The sequence below is a fragment of the Cordyceps fumosorosea genome, assembly GCF_001636725.1.
Source record: "Cordyceps fumosorosea ARSEF 2679 chromosome Unknown scaffold_22, whole genome shotgun sequence".
Classification (NCBI taxonomy): Eukaryota; Fungi; Ascomycota; class Sordariomycetes; order Hypocreales; family Cordycipitaceae; genus Cordyceps; species Cordyceps fumosorosea.
Genome location: NW_017387322.1, coordinates 48,318 through 68,358, shown reverse-complemented (window position 1 = coordinate 68,358; position 20,041 = coordinate 48,318). Strand labels below are relative to the sequence as shown.

General features: G+C 51.3%; 6 protein-coding genes across 6 annotated transcripts; 2 read left to right on the top strand and 4 right to left on the bottom strand.

Annotated features, from left to right (window-relative positions):
• Nucleotides 1–494: 494 nt before the first annotated feature.
• ISF_07455 (reticulon-4-interacting protein 1) lies at nt 495–1,499 on the bottom strand (the record flags this gene model as incomplete). The annotated part of the gene is made up of 1 exon (XM_018851058.1): nt 495–1,499. The coding sequence occupies one exon, from the start codon at nt 1,497–1,499 to the stop codon at nt 495–497; it is 1,005 nt and encodes a 334-aa protein (XP_018701654.1).
• Nucleotides 1,500–5,669: 4,170 nt separating this feature from the next.
• Nucleotides 5,670–6,921, bottom strand: ISF_07454 (Chondroitin AC/alginate lyase; the record flags this gene model as incomplete). The annotated part of the gene is made up of 3 exons (XM_018851057.1): nt 5,670–5,812; nt 5,866–6,294; nt 6,363–6,921. The coding sequence occupies 3 exons, from the start codon at nt 6,919–6,921 to the stop codon at nt 5,670–5,672; spliced, it is 1,131 nt and encodes a 376-aa protein (XP_018701653.1).
• Nucleotides 6,922–8,805: 1,884 nt separating this feature from the next.
• Nucleotides 8,806–9,296, bottom strand: ISF_07453 (AMP-dependent synthetase/ligase; the record flags this gene model as incomplete). Its single annotated transcript, XM_018851056.1, has 2 exons — nt 8,806–8,856; nt 8,913–9,296. 2 exons carry the CDS (start codon nt 9,294–9,296, stop codon nt 8,806–8,808), a joined length of 435 nt encoding a protein of 144 aa, XP_018701652.1.
• Nucleotides 9,297–10,847: 1,551 nt separating this feature from the next.
• ISF_07452 (CaaX prenyl protease) lies at nt 10,848–12,317 on the top strand (the record flags this gene model as incomplete). The annotated part of the gene is made up of 2 exons (XM_018851055.1): nt 10,848–10,862; nt 10,962–12,317. 2 exons carry the CDS (start codon nt 10,848–10,850, stop codon nt 12,315–12,317), a joined length of 1,371 nt encoding a protein of 456 aa, XP_018701651.1.
• Nucleotides 12,318–12,572: 255 nt separating this feature from the next.
• On the bottom strand, nt 12,573–15,877 carry ISF_07451 (Metalloenzyme, LuxS/M16 peptidase-like, metal-binding protein; the record flags this gene model as incomplete). Its single annotated transcript, XM_018851054.1, has 2 exons — nt 12,573–12,767; nt 12,845–15,877. The coding sequence occupies 2 exons, from the start codon at nt 15,875–15,877 to the stop codon at nt 12,573–12,575; spliced, it is 3,228 nt and encodes a 1,075-aa protein (XP_018701650.1).
• A 748-nt stretch (nt 15,878–16,625) lies between these two features.
• Nucleotides 16,626–19,274, top strand: ISF_07450 (RZZ complex, subunit Zw10; the record flags this gene model as incomplete). Its single annotated transcript, XM_018851053.1, has 3 exons — nt 16,626–16,784; nt 16,838–18,498; nt 18,548–19,274. 3 exons carry the CDS (start codon nt 16,626–16,628, stop codon nt 19,272–19,274), a joined length of 2,547 nt encoding a protein of 848 aa, XP_018701649.1.
• Nucleotides 19,275–20,041: the final 767 nt, after the last annotated feature.

Below are 20,041 nucleotides of genomic sequence, written 5' to 3'. Positions count from 1 at the left end.
TATTTATAGTTTTATAATTATTATTAATATTAAAAAATATTAAATTAAAATTATTATATAAAATTATAACTAAAACTTTTATATTAATTAATTATATTAAACTAAACTAATTATTTATACTTTTAGTTTTTTATACTTAAATAAAGATATTAAGAAAAAGTAGACTTTAACTTAATTCCTACTACTAGGAAGCTAATATTAAGTAGGTCTTTCTTATAGTTTAAATAGAATCTATTCTAGTACATTAGAACTAAGCGTGCTCACTAGAGACCTAGTCCACCTAACTTGAGTTCAATATTACCTGCCATTGCTTGTTGAAATGGGGTAGACGCTGGCAGTAACATCCGCCATATTTTGCGATAGTCTTCTTTGTGTGCTCTGTAGCATCTCATTTGCTGCGTAATCAGCATGCGTCTTGTGCTGTCTGCCAAGATACGCGCAACTGCCCACCAGCTCGGTGTGGCCTCGGTCGCCAGGAAACACAAGCTCTGGTTTTATGGAATCTGGATCACAATCTTGCCAGCAGTAGACCCTTTTTTCAAATGTTCGTAGGCGGCCATTACCTGGCTAAAGTCATACGACTTCTCGATAGCGACCCTCAAGCTGCCATCATCCAACCACTTAGATAGCTGCACCATGTCGTCGTGTGAATTTTTCGTCAAGTATGTCACGACCTTATGCTTACTGCCGCCGAGGCATCCCGGCCATAGAGTGGCGTTGATGATTGTAGAGATAGTTGGAGAGCCAAGAATTAAGACGCCCTTCTTGGTGAGAACTGTTGAGGCAGTGATGTAGAAGTTTTGTGGTGACTTGCCAACGTAGTCAAGTACAAGAGAGTACTGCCGGCCGGACTTTTGCAGGGTCTCGACGACATCGGCGGTCTTGTAGTCGATAATCTCGTCGGCGCCCATATCCCTGCACAAGTTGACCTTGGAAGTCGAGCACGATGCGGTGACATGGCAGCCTAAAATTTTGCCGATTTGGATTGCAAGTGTTCCCACACCACCGGAGCCTCCATTAATAAATATGCTGTTGCCAGCGTCAACATATGGATAGATGCTCTGGTACGCGGTCAGGCCGGCGGTCCCAAGACAGGCAGCGGCACTGAGGTTTGTACAGTCTGCTACTTTGGCATATCCATCCCGATTGGAAATGATGTACTGTGATAAAGCGCCGGGTTGTTTGAGGGGATCGATTCTCGCAAAAACATGATCGCCCTCCTTAATATCTGAGGCGCCTGGGCCAACGGCAGCGACAATACCAGCAAGGTCCATACCAAGGGTCTTTGGATACGAAATAAGGGCGCGCGACAGAAAACCGGAGCCCATCTGGTTTGTCTTGTAGTCGGCGGGATTGATGGCCGCAGCTTGGACTTGGATGAGGATCTGGTCACCTCTGAGAGACGCGGCGGAGGGTTTGGTAGCCTCGTCGGTGAACTTGAGCGTTTCAGAGATTGGGCCAGGGGCAGTGACTTGCCATGCCTGCATTTGGTCGGTCATGAGGGGTAGATGCTAGAAAGTGGAACTCTTTATCGACGAGGGGGGAATAAGATGTATGTAGAACGAATTCAGAAGAATGACGATAAGTTGGCTTCTAGGCATGCTGTTTTTTATTTACAGTTTCGTAAGGTTTGCGGAGTACGGCTAAAAAGTACGCGGAGGTACTGTATGTATGTACATACAGTACATACAGTAGGTGGAGTTTGAATCTCCGCTCATGATGGTTTAAGCCTCCTCGGCTCGCTGGACTACTCTCGGTTGGTTGCACTATCACCGCGACGGAACGGATACTCTTCATTGCGCCTTGATGAAGGGAATGCTAACTATCAACACTAGGCTTCTCCTTGTACAATATACCGCTGGTAAAACACTTTTGTTGTTACGAACGCACTTACTTAATCAGTGGAGGCAGTTGGCGTGGCGGCCGAAAGATGCAGCTAAAAAAAGCTGAGACCTACCTAATTAGGACAGAATGATCTCGTGACCGGATCACTGGAGTGGTCCGTGATTTATAACGTCTAGTTCAGTCAAGGTAGTTCTCTAAACACTGTAACAAGGCTACCGCTATCCAAAAATGCTTTCTACCTAACCAGGCTATCAGTGCAGTGGTCCGTGATTATAACGTCTAGTTCAGTCAAAGTAATTCTCTAAACACTGTAACAAGGCTACCGCTATCCAAAAATGCTTTCTACCTAACCAGGCTATCAGTTTTACGCCGTGCTGTGTTGGTGTCTTGTCTCCAACGAAAAGCGTATATACTGGAGCTTCATGTCAACTTTTTGCTCTGATGAGGATGCTTGAAAGAAATCCCAACATGTCCATTTTCGACTTCCCTTCAAATGCATCATGCTTTTGCGTCATGTTGCAACAATGCATGGGTCTGCCGTGCGTATCTTCGGGCCAGGCGGTACGGTGAGCCGCCGGAGAGAAACCGCACCCACTTGGTCCCAGCGATCCAATAAGCTGCACTTTACTACTGTAATTTTACTTTGGGAGTGTTCGAAATCATGGTGAAAACCGACTAGATTAATATTAGAAACCCCCCGCCGCGCCGCTCTGTGCCGGTGACCTCCCCGCTCCCATGGCGGACATGAAATACACTGCAAGTCCGGTACTGGGCAGGAGAGCAAAAAGATTACGCCCCATCCGAGGTGGAGATGGCCTAATCAATTGTCAGCCGCGGGCCGCGGCTCGAACAAACGCTGATCGGCACGCCACAGTTTCGGCAAGGTTTAAAGTCACCCTGTTCCGACAAGTTCTCACTGTTAAATTCGACGCACTCGCCGTTCCTAGTTCTACTCTTGATTGCTTTACACCACTCAACAGATCAAGAGCAGTATCAACCTTTTCTATATTTATAATGTCCAATCCTGAACGCCCGAATGTGGAGATCCCACACTCGGAAAGTATTGTATCTCTGTCGATCATTGATACAACGTCATACATATCTGGGCCTGCAGATGCATTTACGAAGCCAGTAGTCAAAGGCCAGAAAGGATCATCAAGCCCTGCATATGCCTTTCTGATCGAGAATCAACAGCAGAATCGCACAATACTCTTTGATTTAGGTGTGCGAAAAGATTGGGAAAATCTGGCACCTGCCTTGGTTCGACTTATCAAGACAATTGGCTTTGGCATTACAGTCAAGAAAGGGGTCCGTGAGATTTTAAATGAGCAAGGTATTGACACCTCGGCAAATAATATCGAGGCAATTGTATAATATCGAGGCAATTGTCTGGGGCAATTGTCTGGAGCCATGCTCACTTTGACCACACGGGAGACCCGTCGACATTTGACTCCGGAACAGCCTTGATAGTTGGCCCGGGGATTAAGGAGAATCTCCTGCCTGGATATCCGACTGATCCTCATAGCAGCTTATTGGACGCTGATTTCGCAGGCCGAGAGGTGCGAGAGATTGACTTCACTGCCGCAAAGCTAAAGATTGGTCGGTTTAATGCATTCGACTATTTTGCCGACGGTAGTTTCTACCTTCTTGATGCGCCTGGTCATGCTCACGGGCATATGGCTGCACTCGCTCGAGTAAACAAGTCTCCAGCTTCCTTTGTGTTTCTTGGTGGTGATGTTGTGTACCATGCCGGAGAACTACGACCAAGCAAATGGATACCGCTGCCACCGAGTTTGCCGTCTACTATCCACCCGCATACCACATTTTATCCTAGAGATGTGTGCGCCAAAATCTTGGGAGATTTCAATGCGACAACGCCGATACTTCAGCCGACAGATGGAGGAATCCACTTAGATGCGGCTACTGTTGTGGAAACTATTGGAAAGGTACAGGAGCTCGACGCCTTGGAGAATATTCTTGTTGTCTTCGCGCATGATTCTAGTCTACTAAACGTAGTAGACTTTTTTCCAAAAACGGCTGAACGCTTTAGTGAGAAGGGCTGGAAAGGCAGGGTGCGGTGGGCATTCTTAAAGGCTTTTGAAAAAATGTCGAAGTTATGATCCCATAAAAAAAATGCAAAGAAAAGACGAGTTACGTAAAGCAGTGTATTTTCTTTCTACAATGGATATATATGTGTTTTCTGGACAATTCAGTGATATACCCCACGCCTATCGAAATCATCCAGCTTCGCACCTACCCAATAGAGAATGTGTCCAGGCAGAATATCAATGATGCAAGCAGGTACGTGCATTTCACGAATCTATCGAGACGAACACCTGAAGGTGAAAATAGAGCAGATAGTCCACGGTACGGCAATCTATACGTTGAGGATCGAATACCAACTGCCCCCTCTCCCTAACCGCCAGGACGCTGGAGAGAGCCTTGCAACTTACGGTGCTAGAGCTCGTTTCCCTCACCTACATAGGAAGCATTCTAGCAGATATCCCCTCTGATACTGGACGATGGCTCAGTCAAGTTCGTGCCAACGAGACTACGAAGGCTGGCTAGCCAGTTGCTCGCGGACGAGTTCACTTAGGCACTCGAGCTCACAAGTAATCCACATCTCATGACCATGGACATATCTTTGCCGCATAGCGTGGCCACGGAGGACAGCCACTATTAACCAACCCATTGCCCTAAAGAGGGACAGGAAGGGCACGTCAATGCAACAAGCGGGCGTTTGGCTGCGAAAATACAGCGGGCGTTAATAGCAACGGCTGGCTACACAGCACTACAAAGACTGGACTATCTCCAATTGCCTCTATAGCTGCACATATGATTCGATGCCGACTCGAACGCACCCCACCGGCATAGTCGTAAGAAGCAGCTGCCATCGTCGTCTCTCAATCAGTCTACTATCCACCATTTCATCTGGAAATTCGGCGAGGCACAACCCCCCAGATGCATGAACTATTGACATTTCAACGCAACAGAGTTCACGACGCTAGACGTCAAGGACAATTCCTCCTCGGTTGGTAGCGTTCAACCGAACTTGTTAGCCACCGACATGTTGGGGTTCTTGCGGCTACTCAGGCACGTAATAACTGTACAGCCGCGAAGATGGCCGGACGGCTCTCCATTGCACACACGGCGAAGTCTCAGATAAGCATTTACTGCCGCCCAAGGTGATTTGCGAGAGGAGCGTGGAGTAGGAGCAGAAGCCGAGCGCACCTCAGGCGAGGGCCTGGACACCTCAGCTTCACTGCTTCAGGCGGTCAATTTCCGAGGGCAAATGTCTACTGCTGCGTGCCGACTTGACGATTTGCAAAGTCTGCTAACCTGGTCGGTCTGTAGCTACTCAGAGCACTTCCTTTCCACACTTTCCAGGCGCGGACTGCACAGTGTTGGTGCTACGATGAGCCGTTGGGCCTTGTAATGCAGCGCTGGTGTGAGTGCCCTAAGAAAAGCTTCCATGTTCTTGCTGTAGTAGTCAGTATATAGCGAGTCAGGTATTATGCCTCCAGTAGCGCAACTTGACAAAATGGAATCCAGGCGATTCGTGATGAACTGCATTAGGGATCTCGATTCCTAGCGTAGTAGGCGGCTATGATGGCCTGTCTGTAACGCCTATTATCACACCGGCGCTCCTCAAGAAGGATTAATATCATCTATTCTTATTTAGTAGGTTTCTCAACTTTCCAAACTTGTGATATTAATGATTTTGTGACAACCAGGAGTTACACCAAATCTGCTTGTTCAATCCACAGAGGCAGCCTTATCCGACATAAGTGGCTTGAAAGAACGTCAGGACCTGGCAAACGAGCTTAGACGCGACCGTGGGTGAGAGTCTCCCAAAGCACAAACAAGCCATTCTCCCCCCCCGGTCGCTGCTTCAACGTGTATGACTTCGTTTGGGGCATTGACTTTCCCAATCGCAAGACTAACTCGGAGTTGCCAACTTCGGTCACTAAGTCTTAGTTAGCACAAGTCTAGTTCTGAAAGGTAAAAGACGGTACTCACCATTCTTCAATTGTCCCGTGAGCTTCCCCCCACACAGCCAGCTTGGAGCCGGAGCACCCAGCGCATATTGCGCATGAAACTCCATGGTAGCACGCAGACGCGCCCCCATGTCCTCCACGAAAAGATCCCGGCCTTGAATTCGTGATGTTTCTGCAACGTGGGAGATGGACGCAACTCCATATCCGGTATGTTCGAGGTCACGGCATGTCTCTTGGCTTAGGCCATCCACAAAAGTGGTTTGGTTGTACCAATACTTGATAACGCTTTCTTTGGTGAAGATGGAGGTGTTGGCGGGGGGCACGGGGAAATCGCCGTCGGAGCGCATGTAGATGTATGCTGGGACACGGGCAAGGAACTTGGTCATGGCTTTGTCGTATGAGGTCGGGTCCTCCACGAAGACCGAAATCATTATGGCTGCTTCCATCATCACTGTTCTGGGTAAGCATCGCGGCACGAACTCGCGGACTAGCAGGATTTCAGCCGCCCTCGTCACTCACCTAGCTCCCAATTTCCGTTCCATGTACCGGCGCCGGGGATGACCTTGGGCAGATATACGTTCTTGAGCATTGCCTCAAAGTTCTGGACACCGGCGTCATCCCAACACCCGCTTGTGTGCCTGATGATTTCCGCCGCTCGAGCCCAGGTAGACCCAACCCATGCCGACTGCAGAGGCGCGTTGGTATTGTTGTGATCCTTGACAACGGCGGACCAGGCGTTCATGTATTCGATAGCTTTGTGGGCGTACTCTTTCTGGCCGGTGATGTACCAGGCCAGCGACATGGCATACGCTGCGATGGAGTCCTTGCGTTCGTCGGAACATCCCACATCGGGGTTGGAGTATGAGCCGCATTGAACCATGGGCACCGGTGCAGCCTTCCTTGTCAGGGAGGCCAGAGGGTCCGACATCATAACGTTGTAGGCTCCGAGCCAAGGCTGCTCACCCTTGGACACTTTGTGCTTCATAAAGTGTAGCTGGTCCTTGTCCATAAAGACCCCGGGATGGACCCAGGTTTGTTGACCCTGATGAGGGACGACGCTTTGCCTTGAATTGCCCATGGAATTTTCCGGGGCAGCCAGTATGGCGGATGCTTTGAGAATCATTATTAGAAGGGAAATCATGACGAATTGCTTCGTGTGTAGTCTTTGGCAGTTGGCAAAAGTTGTATAAGTGGCATGCGGTCATGTGGAGTGGTAGTAGTCTGGAGCGTTAGATATATAGCGGCTCACGAATAAAAGAGATTAGGCTCTTTTATATTATCGCTTGCGTAGTCGTGTTTGGATTGTTTACTCTTCATCTGTAACGTTGATTTACTTGTGGTGGCAGCCAAGTTCCCCCACAAAGAATGTCGACACCGACAGGACTCGGTCGTAATGGTGGCTTATTATCCCAACTTCGGCCTCCAGCTCCGCTCCGATTCCGTGTGCCCTTGCATGGCGCCATCCCAACGCCACTGATCAACGTTACGTCGTGTTCGATTCATGACAGTATGGCTGGAATTATCACGCTATCTTTTCGGTCAAAACTTGATGCTAATGTTTTCTGTTGCTCAAGCCGAGCACCTTGCTGATTGGGGGTCGGGACAAAGCTATCAAAGGCCGGGAGCAGGGCAAACAGCTGCAAGGCGGTGAGTCTCGTCTGCATATACAATGTACTGTACATCCGTATGAACAGCAATTCAACTATGCACAGCTGATGCGGCTCCTCGCACTCCAGTTCGCTCCGAGACGCAGTTTAGGGCTCAAAAGAACAACGTTGGCGCCCCCACACCAGCCTCTCTCTGTAGTGCCAAGCACCATTCATCGCAACTACCGGATGCTGGTGGCTAATCCAATCCAGAAAAGGATATTACAGTCTAAAGTAATAATAATATGTAGCTACGCTGGTTTTCACCCTTAGATGCGGAGCAGCTTTAGCCTGGCCAGATCGCTTGGCCACTCCCCCTGTTTCAACCATTTGATTTGCCAAGGGTCTGTACCACATCTAGCGCCGTGAGTGTCATTCGGTGCTTCTGGAGGCCTTGCAGCTTTGCACCGATTATCCAACCGCTGATTCTCTGTTCTGTGCTGTGAGTATGTATAAAGTACAAACTATAGGTTGCTGTTGGGTCGTCCCGTCACCTCGCAGCTCGCAATCGGCACGCCAAGCCACGATTTTGATTGCTCGATACTGTATTTTGAATTAATCAGCCTTAGCAACAGCGTGGATCATGTACAAGAACACGCAGGTTTGACTCGACATCGCCAAGCTCTACGCGCTGTCCATTGATCTGCCGCAATGTCAGGACTGACGTTCTGCATGATATTCAAATGACCAGGCCTGCACATGACCATTTACGCACATACCTTTACTTGCATATCTGCCCTGCCAAGAGGTGACACGCTACCATCCGCCTCGTATCTGCCCAAGTCTCCATTGCGGAGATATCGACAGCCTGCAGCCTCGGGTCGCTCCCTCGCCCAAGCGGGGGGGTCAAGAAACGTCCTCGCTGATTTTTCTGGGTCATTGAGATATCCCAAAGCCAGTTCGTGACTTTCAAAGACAATTCCGCCAACTGCGCCAACAGGCACCAGCTTATTAGAATCGTGAGCATCCACAAGCCACGACAACCCACCAACCGGGCTAAGGCCTTTCTTGTTGTGGTTTTGACTTTTGGGGTCTCTAGCCATAAACCTGCCCTCGGTGGCTTTTTCGGGTCAGTATCAACATTGGGCCTGTAGGAGGCAACTGGTGAGATGAATTACCACCATAGACCTGGATAAAGTGAACATGAGGACCCCAAATTTTCTCGAGATCCTTCGGAATCGATTCGCCACCCACACAGAGGATTCAGGCTAGGAACATCCTTGGGGTTGATTGTTCGAACAAGAGATGGGGTCATGTACGATCGCCTAGCCCTCGACCTCCTGATGAAGTCTGTCAAACTAGAGAGGCGCTCCTCTTCAGATGGAACGCACAGCGTCGCTCCATGCGAAAAAGATCGCCCAGTCTCTCTATCAACGCCAATCAGTAGGGGTGTACAGTCTCACACAAACTGTGAATTGCTTACCCAACAGATGCAATGAAAGGCGTAGGACCCAAACTGCAATATCCTGGACCCCCCCTTATACTCCATGTTCCAGATGTAGGACTGGTGCTCCGAGGTTAACCGTCCGTGGTAGTGCAAAACGCCTTTCGGCTTTCCAGTGCTTCCGCTCGTGAATGCAACAACGGCGAGATCTCCTGGCTGGACGCCACTCATTTTCCAAGCTTGGTCTCGCGGCACGGGTAACCCGTGCTCTTCCAGATGTTTTGGCAGGTCTTCCGTGACAGTAACCTCGCGGATGTCAGCGTCATCGAATCTTGATCGTTCTTCCGGATCAGTGCTAATGACAACGGCCTTGAACTCGTTAATGATAGCAAGAAGGCGAGAGTCAGGATACGCAGGGTCCATTGTGGCGATGGCCCCGCCTTCCTTCCAAACTGAGGCAATCGCACAGACGGACCATCTACTCTTACTCATGAAGATGGGGACAATCGTGCTGGGTTTAACTCCAGGCTCAATGAGCCGCGTTGCAATGATGGTGCTCAAATCATCCATCTCCCTGTACGTGAATGACCCGTTGGTAGTGTAGACGGCTTCTCTGTCTGCGTTGTCGCGAAATGTCGCCTCAAACTGGTCGTTGAGCGTCTGATGCACGGGGCTCGGCACAACGGCATTCCACGAGCGAATCGTACGCAAGTCCTGGGCGCTTATGAGGCTAATAGACTTTAACGGGGAAGAGATATTGGCTGCAATGAGTTGTAGCACGGTTTTGAAGGTTGTCAAAATATTCTGTGCAGCGAATTGATCCAGGAAATCCGTCTTGTAAGACAAGGAAACATTTAGGTCGGGATTTCAGATTCCCCCTTCGTTCCTGGATTTTTCGAGGCCTAGCAAGATGTTTGAACTAAAAACGTTTTCCAGTGGCTGATCCGAATGCGACTTGGATTGCGTAGCCAGATGCAGTGTGGCATTGATAGGCAGAGTTCCGAGCCCATTTACGAGTCTGTCAACTTGCTGCACAACTTCCGACTCACTTTGCTCGATCAAAACGGCTGTCAAAACACGCTGGCTGTTCTCATAGAGAGTGCTGTCGGCATCTAAGCCAGCTGTGACAAATTGGGCGGTAAAAGGTACTTGATGGTCCTCTTGCAATAGTCCGTAGGAGACATCGTCAGAACGGGTGTAAGCCTTGCGCAATAACAGCTCATCATAAGAAGTAACTGTCCCGTTCGAGCCTGGGAGTGGAAGGGTTGGAAGCGCTATGTGGGTCGATGATGTTTCCGTTAGTGGTTCCTTTGCAGCATCATAGACTAGGCTAGGCTTAGGAAAAAAATAAAAAGATTATAAAACCTTAAAGTAGTTTTATTGTTATATTATTACATTATAATTATTATAAAATTAATAAATATTAATATTAACTTTATTATTAAGAAATTAAATATAATTAATAATAGAAATAGAAATAAATTATAATTAAACTCTAAGAAGAATTCTTATATAATGTTATAGAGGAATTATATTATTAATTAAATTATAGCTTTGTAGTTAAAGAGACTTATAAGAACTTTTAAAAAAGGAAAATAGAACTTAATTATTAATTTTTCTTTATTCCTAAGGATAAAGGCTACTTAAGTAACTAGAAACTAACTAGATCTCTTAAGGTTAACCTATATAGCCTTCTTTTTAGAGGGGGGATAAAACCCTAATATAGTAGGAGCCTTAGTATCTAAGAAAATACCTACGCTACGTGTTACCTAAGTTATAAAAAATTATGGGGAAATCAGGAACGTGACGCCAAGTGGACACCCTGGCCTGCCGCGCCACGCCAACGCTTAGCCAGGAACCTCCAGTCGCATCTCCAACGTCGACTCCCTCCTTCATCAACATTCTCTTTTGAACATCAAACACCCGTTCTCTTGTCCAGACGTCGTCGGCTACCGATATAGCCACCCCGTCACCATGGACTTTCTTCAGGTATGCACATCCTCCCCAATACCCATCAATTTGGCACGTGTTGCCCAACCCTTTTCACGACCTCCCCGTCGCTAACTACCCCTCTCCCGTCCCTCCCAGCGCCTCGCGCAAATCCTCGACCGCCCGCTCTTCCCCTGGAGGAAGCTCATCCTCGGCTTCTCCGTCGGCCAGTACATCTTCGAGTCGCTCCTCACCCTGCGCCAGTACCGCGTTCTGCAGGCCACCAAGCCGCCCGCCGTCCTCGCCAAGGAGATCCCCCAGGACACCTTTGACAAGTCCCAGGCCTATGGCCGCGCCAAGGCCCGCTTCGGCCTCGTCAGCGGCCTTTGGTCCCAGATCCAAAACTTTGCCTTCATCCACTACGACGTACTCCCCAAGCTCTGGTCGCTGACCGGTGACTGGCTGCTGCGCTTCGCCCCGACCCGCTTCACTGGCGAGATCAGCCACTCCATCGTCTTCGTCCTCACCTTCATCCTTGTTCAGCAGCTCCTCGGTCTCCCCGCCAAGCTCTACAGTACATTTGTCCTCGAAGAGGAATTTGGCTTCAACAAGCAAACTCCAACCCTCTTCGTCTCCGACATGATCAAGTCCAACCTCATCCTCGCCACCATCGTCCCCCCCATCCTCGCCGGCTTCCTCAAGATCATCCAAAAGACCGGTACCGGCTTCGTCTTCTACCTCTGGGCCTTCTCCGCCGCCATCCAGCTCTTCGCCATCACCGCATACCCCGTCTTCATCCAGCCGCTCTTCAACAAGCTCTCCCCCCTCGAGGACGGCGAGCTCAAGGACAAGGTCAACGCCCTCGCCGACAAGTTCAAGTTCCCCCTCTCCGAGCTCTACGTCATCGACGGCAGCAAGCGCAGCGCCCACTCCAACGCCTTTTTCTACGGCCTCCCCTGGAAGAAGCACATTGTCATCTACGATACCCTGCTCGAGAAGAGCGAAACGGACGAGGTGCTCGCCATTCTCGCCCACGAGCTCGGCCACTGGAAGCTCGGCCACACCACCCGTCTGTTCGGCATCTCCCAGGTCAATCTGCTCTACATCTTTAGCCTCTTCTCCGTCTTCATCAACAACAAGTCCCTCTATGCCTCCTTTGGCTTCCATAACATCCACCCCATCGTCATCGGCTTCATCCTCTTCTCCGACGCCCTCTCGCCCATGGACACTGTCCTCCAGCTCGCCCTCAACATGCTCTCACGCAAGTTCGAGTTCGAGGCTGACGACTTCGCCCTCGGTCTCGGCTTCAAGTCGAACCTGTCCACGGCCCTCATCAAGCTCCACAAGCAGAACCTCAGCACCATGGACGCTGACTGGGTGTACGCCAGCTACCACTTCTCCCACCCCCACCTGTCCGAGCGCCTCAAGGCCCTCGGCTGGGAGAGCGATCGCAAGGTCGTCGTCGAGGAAGAAAAGGAGGGCGTTGTCAAGGCCTCTGGTCGCGATGAGCTGTAAACAAGAGAAATAAAAAGCATCAGGGAAACAGAAAACCTGTGTATACTTTTTTCTGGGATATGGTGTAGAAGTGTTGTAAAAAGGTCGTCACGGGGGACTATATAGCACGAGGGTTGCATTGTATGCATCGCTGTGTACATTTTACTCGCTCTCTATTGATTTCATCAACGTTATGCTCGTCTCCAAGTATGAACAACACGTGTTTTATGTTGTGCTTTGTTGATGAGATGTACGTTTCCAACGCCTCCGAGACCTCTAATCCTCCTCCGACTCATCGTCGTCGTCGTCGTCGTCGTCATCCTCATCCTCATCATCTTCCTCGTCGTCATCCTCGTCATCCTCCTCGTCGTCATCACCTTCTGGCGCCTCTAGCCCGTAATCGTCGTGAAAGTCGCTGAGCTCGCGCGTCTGCACCTTGTATCCCATGGCCTTGATGGACGCCTCCATGTTCTGTGTGATTCATCGTTAGCTCTAGATTCCTCTGTCTTTTCCTTCTTCTTTCCAGTCGCTGGACGCTTTCAAAATACCTCAGTCATAATCTTGGCGCACGTAATGGTCACGTTGCTCTTGCCGGGCGCGAAGCACGGCAGGATGATCTCCGTCATGACCGCCCTGATCTGCTCCTCGGTGACGGCGCGCACGCGTCGCAGCACCGTCTTGCTCCAGTCCCGCGGCAGCCCGCGCACGATGCCCTGCACGTAGTTCTGCTGCGCGGCGCTCGGCATGGTCGACTGCTCGTCGGCGAAGGTGACGACGATCTGGGAGACGCTGCCCTCGAGCAGGTGCTTGTCGATGGCCACGTCGCCTTCGGCGATGCGGCGGATGGCCTCGCGCGACGCGGCGATGGCCTTGGCGGCGTCGGGCGAGCGGTACACGCGGTAGCAGAGCACGCCGGCGTCGACGCCGCGCGAGAAGTGCGTGCCGTACGCGTAGCCCGCGCCGCGGACCGCCACCCACAGCGGGCCCTCGACCTGCTCGAGGTAGCTGATGGCCACCATGACGGCGGCCAGGCGCGGGTCGGCGTACGAGGACAGGCCGGCGGCGGTGCTGACGCTGAAGGAGCCGTCGAGGGAGGCCAAAGGCACAATGGTGGCGCCGACGGAGCCGGGCGCGCGGCCCTCGTCGTTGAGCAGCGCCGACAGCGCCGGCACAGGAATCATCTCTTTCGCTTCGCTGCCGAGGGCGGCGGCGAGCGGGTCCCAGGTCGCGATGGGGTCGGGCAGCGTGGAGATGCGCGCGGCGACGAGGAATCGGAGGTTCTCAAAGGTGAAGAGCGAGGTACGGATCGTGTTAAACCACGACACGACCTTCTCCGGGTCGCTGTTGAGAAGCTTCTTGAGGCGCTTCAGGTAGACGGCGCGTACAAGGATGCGTTTGGCGACGGTGACGCTTGAGCGGTCCAGGTGGATGGCTGCGTCGATCTCTGCCGCCATTCCCTGGCCGTTGCGCTTGGCTTCCGGGATGTCGGCAAGAGCCTTGGAGACGGCGGCCTTGAGCCGCTGCGGATCAAAGACCGAGTCGAACATCATGGTCCGTATCCACTCCACCGCAGCCGCGTACTTGTCCGGCTCAATCTGGAACTGAATCGCAATGCCTTCGGGGTCGCCCAGTAAGCGTGCGGATCCAAGACCGTAGCCGACGCTGTCCCGCTCGAGCTCCATAACGACCTGCTCAAAGTTGACGAGCTTGCCATCACGCATGATGTGAGTGTTGAAGAAGTTGTCTGAGAAGATGGGCATCAGCGGCTTGAGCTCAACCGGTACCTTTGAGGTGCCAAGGTGAATGGTAATGTGGACAAAGTTTGTCGGCACATCCTCAAACTGGATGAACAGCGGCAGCTTGCTAACTGCAGCCGCGTCGATGATGCCCTGGGCGGTGCCTGTGCCTGGACCGACGGCCTTGGCCTTTCCAGAACGAGCTGTGTCGGACTCAATGAAGTGTATGGACTCAGTTCCGGGGACCTCAAACCGGTCCAAGACCTCGGCGGGGATAGGCTGATCGTTCTTCTCCTGGGCATCTTTGAGTTTCTTGGCAAGCTTCTCCAGTCCTTCTTTACCGAGCTCCTCTTTGCGCTTTGCAACACGCTCCTCCTCAGTCTTCTTTGCCTTCTCGGCGAGCTTGATGGAAGGTTTCCCCAGGATGGAGATGTGGTGAGCGTCAATGAACCACTTGCGGATGAAGCTGCGCCATTCCTGGCCTGTCCATTTCTCCAGGGCGGTGTATTCGTGCAAGGTCTCGAGATCTCTGAGGGTAGAGCCGTCGCGCTTACCGAAGAGGTAGTCCGTAATGATGTTGGTAGAGAAGAATGACTCCGAGTTTTCGGCATGGTATTTAACCTGTCGCTTCTCTCTCTTGATGCATTCGGACATGTAGCCCATGTCCAGAGGCTTGGAGACGACCTCTTTCAGAATCTCGAATAGGCGCTTCTCCACAGACTCCAGCTTGTCTGCCGCAACGCCTGTTGGTTGCAGCCAGATGACGGAGTTTGGACGAGAGTCCCACCAGTGGGAAACGGAGCTAGCCAACTCTTCCTTTTCTACCATGATGTTCTCTAGTACGGAGACGGAGGAGCCGCAGAGATAGGTCAGAACAACGTTGAGGGCAGACGTGTTGATGAGGTCAACGCAGTTGGGGCCAAAGAAGCCGACCAGAATTTCACCAATAGATTCATCGTCGTCTGGGAATTCAGCGGTAGTCACAATGGTCTCAGTCAAGGCTTCAGGCTGCTCCGACTCCATCCAAGGTCTGTGGTGGGTTAGTATGCCACGGGCGGGTGTGAAAGGATAAGGGTATTTCACTTGCCTTTTGAATGGAGTGTTAAGAGCGGGGACGTCAGAAGCGATACTGTCTTCAAAATCATCCAGCTTTTGCAGAAGGTCGCTGTGGTCCGTCTCGCCAACAATGACAACACAAAGGTTACGGGGCTGGTACATTTCCTTGTGGAATTCGCGGATCCGGTCGGCAGTGAGGACGCGCAAGGCACCAGGCATACCGCCAGTCTCGTATCGGAAGCCAATTTTCTTGTTGTAAAGAAGCCGGCGAGCCTTGATGTCCATGATTTCGGGGCCATTGTTCTCGACGCTCTGCATCTCCGAGTAAACAACACCGGCGTCATTGCCCTCACCATCAATATGCCACACCTCTGTCACGACACCCTCGTCCGTGAGGGTGGGAAGCAGGACGTGTTCAAGATAGAGAGGAAGGATCTGCGAGAATCCTTCCCAGCCTGCAGTCTCAAGGGTATAGGCAGTGTGGTCGGTGGCAGTCCAAGCGTTGGTGCCAGAGTATGCGCGCGACGACAGCTTGTCCAAAAGCCCCTTGTAAGGATAGCTCTTGGAGCCAAGGAAAATGAGGTGTTCCAGAGTATGGGGTGCACCGGAATCGTCGAGAATCTCGGTGGCTAGAGTAAAGTAGCCGTTGACCTTAGGCCCTTGACGGTCGGCAACGACAACTTGCATGCCACTTCTTTCAGAGACATATTGGGTAATAGTGCAAGGCGCATAGTCGGTTTTGAAGCTTTGAAGCTTTTTGAACCAAGAGTGACGCTTTTCGGACGGCATCGTGTCGGGTGTGTCTGTTCACGGAGTGTTGTTAGTTGCGTTGGTTCTCTTTCCAGCACGGGGTTGGGAAGCTGTCCACCACATACCGAGAGCCAGCGGAATTTATATAGCTATATTCTTGTCTTCATATACGAGCGACTCAGATATGGACAATCGACCTCGCGCACGTTTCGAAATCTTGCTGTGTCGAGTGTTAGGCGCTTGTTCTGTTTGTGTGAAGAAACCAGCCGGGCATCGCATGGCGGGGTAGCGACCAAGGCGAAACCCATCACGGCACTGCGTAGAAAGGCAGAAACTTACCGCAATCGTTATTTGGCGTGCCACGTGCGTCTTTCAGCACGAAATACCTTCCGTAGCAATATTTGAGCTGCACGTCAGGTGTGTGAGCCAAGAATAGGCTGCTGCGACGCATCCTAATCTATTGTTCTCAACTCGCAGCGCATGGTGGGGTGGTGGAAGCAAGCAAAGCCAAAAGGCGCTAAACGCAATCGGGCTTTGCTGGCAATTAGGCTGGATGACCTCACAAGCTGTCCTGAAATCCACACATTGGCACATGCCGACCGCCAACCTTGCGCTCCCAGCGACGCGCCATACTCATTGCTCGAGGCTTCGGCCATGTTTGCCATCTTATAACCGACGCGAGGAAAAGTTTCAGCTCTAGGAACTGTTGCGCTAGGTGCCAGTCGGTACCGTACTGAAGCTCCTGATCAACTTGTCGACTTCCTCTCCCAGAAATAGGCACAACAACATGGCTGCAGCGATGGAACCCATCAAGATTGCCGATGCTATCATGGCATTCGCGCTAAGCGGTCGCTTTCCTGAAGATGCCGACGCTCTGCCGCCCCTCTCCGGTACCGACCTGCAGCCCGCCATTGACAGCCTGAACCGCGCAGCGGCAGAGCTTGAAGTTCGTCGTCGTTGCTAGCCACCAAGCGTAGCACAGGCTAATCTCTGCGATAGACCGAGATTCATCAAATAAACGAAGAAACAAAAGACGACGTCACCGTCTGGGCGAAGAATGCGAAATCGTTACAGGAAGACATTATACGCTCCAAGACCATGGCAAACGAGATTACCCGCCAATCCGAGGCTCCGGACGTATCCGGCGAAGCGATTTCTGATGCGGAAGAAAAGATCGAATTCATAAACCGCGAGGTCCAGTATAGCCATCAACTACACCAAGTCTTGCGCAGCCTCAAGAGAGTCTCTGAGCTACTGAATCAGGTCGAGCATGCGCTTGCTGACAAGCGCATCCTGGAATCTCTGCGCTTTCTGGAAGAGTCGTGGGCCGCTCTAGACAATGTGAATGCGCCGCGGTCGTGTCGTGCGATGCGCCTCCTCGATATTCGCGCCTTTGAGCTGAAGTCGTCCGCATATCAAGTCTTTGACCAAATATGGAAATCCATGGTCAATGTCGACGTTGACGCGTCGAAAATCATCATTCGCGACACATATGCGGATGGCAGAATGTCTCTCGCCGACTCTGTCATCGGACTAAAAGCATTCAAGGAAGTGGACGAGCGTTTGGAGCAGCTGTGGCACAATCTCAACTCATCCATCGTCTCTCCGCGCATGGACTTCCAAGCCACGTCACTCAAGAGCATTTCTGCCGATGTCGACGAGCTCAGCTTATCTGGGACAGCTGATCACTCCATTGATAACCTGTTAACAGACCTGGAGACAATCTTTGTGTTTGTGGCAAAAAAGCTGCCGGCTGATTTATTACCAAACTTCTCCAGCCAAATGGTTGCAGATGTGATACCGAAACTCCTCGATGACTGGCTGGACACAATTGTTCCATCATCTCTACAGAATATGGACACGTTCCAACACGCCATTCAACGAACAGAGCAATTCTGCACGACGTTAAACGCAAACGGATATACCGGCCTGGAACGAATCTCTACGTGGGCTGAAAAGGCGCCAATGACATGGCTCGGAAAGTGTCGCGACACTGCGCTCGACGGTGTGCGAAACAGGCTCGCCGGCGGTATCGGAGCTCCCAAGCAGGTTGAAAAGATTGAAAAGCACATGGTGACTATCGCAGAAGGCAAAGAGCTTGCCACAACAGGCGCTGGCGCCGCAGCGGATACTACTGATTGGAACGAGGACTGGGGTGATGCTTGGAATGAAGAGGACCCGACAGCCGGGAAGGCTCAAGAAACCGACAATATGCCAGCGGATGACGACGACGGCACCGATGCCTGGGGCGGCTGGGGCGAGAGCGCGGATCACGCCCCAGAGGCTACCGCGGCTGACGCAGCTGGGGATGATGACGGAGCGGACGCCTGGGGGTGGGACGATGATGCAGCTGCTGAACCTGAGCCAGCGCAGACCGTCCAGTCAACGCCTGCCAAGAGCGTCGCGAGACCGAAGCCAAGAGGCGACGAGACTCGAGAACTTATCCTCAAAGAAACATATAGCATCTCTTCCATGCCAGAGCTCGTGTTGGAGCTCATTTCCTCAATATTGGACGATGGCATGATACTCACAAAGGAGGACGGGGCGTATAACCTCGTGGCTGGAACAGCACCTGGTCTCTTTGGCCTACCAACCTTTGCTTTGGCGTTGTTCAGAGCGATTTCGCCTCACTATTACTCTCTTGTTGAGGGTGGCAACATGTAAGTTTGGTATATATGCGCGCTCATGAGCTTGTACTAACAGCAGCAGGTATTTATATAATGACGCCATGTATCTGGCTGAGAAGCTGGGTGAATTCAGTGCCAATTGGAAGGAACGCGAGGATGTGACCCCCCGGGCAAAAGCCATGCTTCGCCTCGACAATGACATCAAAACTTTGCGCAGCTTTGCGAATCGCAGCTACGCTGCGGAGATGAGCATTCAACGGACCATACTGGGGGATTTGTTGGGTGACTCGCAAAGTCTACTGCAGCAGGACGAAATGGAATCAGCTGTGGAAGCTGGGACGACGCGCATACGAACAATGGCCAGCACTTGGGAGCCGATTCTCGCACGGTCCGTCTGGTCGCAAGCCATTGGTTCGCTCGCGGACACGATGGCCAGCCGGCTCATCAGTGACGTTCTCGAGATGAGCTCGATTGGCCAGGACGACGCCTACAGCATCGCCAAGCTCATATCGACGGCGACGGAGCTGGACGACCTCTTCCTGCCCAGCAAGCTCGGCGACACGGCGCCGAGCGAGGACGAGGTGCCGACGACGGCGCAGTACGCGCCCAACTGGCTGCGTCTCAAGTACCTTAGCGAGGTATTGCAGAGCAACCTGAACGAGGTCAAGTATCTGTGGTGCGACAGCGAGTTGAGCCTCTACTTTACGGTGGACGAGGTGGTGGACCTGATCAGGGCGAGTTTCGAGGAGAACGCGAGGACGCGGGACACGATTCGCGAGATTCGTGCCAAGAAGCCGCTGTCCGCATAAGCATTATTGCTGTTTATTAAGCCATATATGATGGAGTATACTTGAATCTCATGCTATAGTGTTGCCCTCAACTATACAAATTCCAATCAATGTTTTACGACCAAAGTTAAATGATGCACTTAAACTGGGATGCCCTAAAGTATGCAAACTCCAGTCAATGTTTCTGCGACCAAAGCTTAAAAAGCGCTGAAACGCATGATATTGGGTTTACCCTCGAATATACTGCGAGTTTCTGAATCAATGTTTCTGCGACCAAAGCTTACGATGCGCGCTGCTTAAGCTGACTGTACTTGAGTCGTGCAAATTACTTTTTTAGCCGGCCCGTCGTACCACGCACCACGGCACCCGCATGAGCTGCGTCCTGGCAATAACGAAACGTTTCAATAGCTCAGGATCACCGACAATAAAAAAAAAGAGCTGACAATCAAGAAAAAAAAAAAAAAAAAAAAAAAAAAAAGGTCGCACAAGGCTGAGGATCGCGGCGGCATTGGCTTGGCGCGCATGAGTAATGTCCTGACCTGCACAGATGATAGCTCGCGTCGCACAACATGACGCGGTCTTTTTGTTTGACAGGAAGGGGAGAGCTCTTATTTTTTTTATTTTTTATTTTTTATTTTTTTTGCTTTGAGAAAAGGGAGAGAAAGACTTGACCGAGTTTCACTGCATTTGGGGTCATGGGTTGAGAAAATGCTCTTGTCCATGCAAGCGAGATGTGACCTGTGCGTTTTGCAAAGGGCGCCCGCCATCGTGGTGTTTTAATTTTTCAA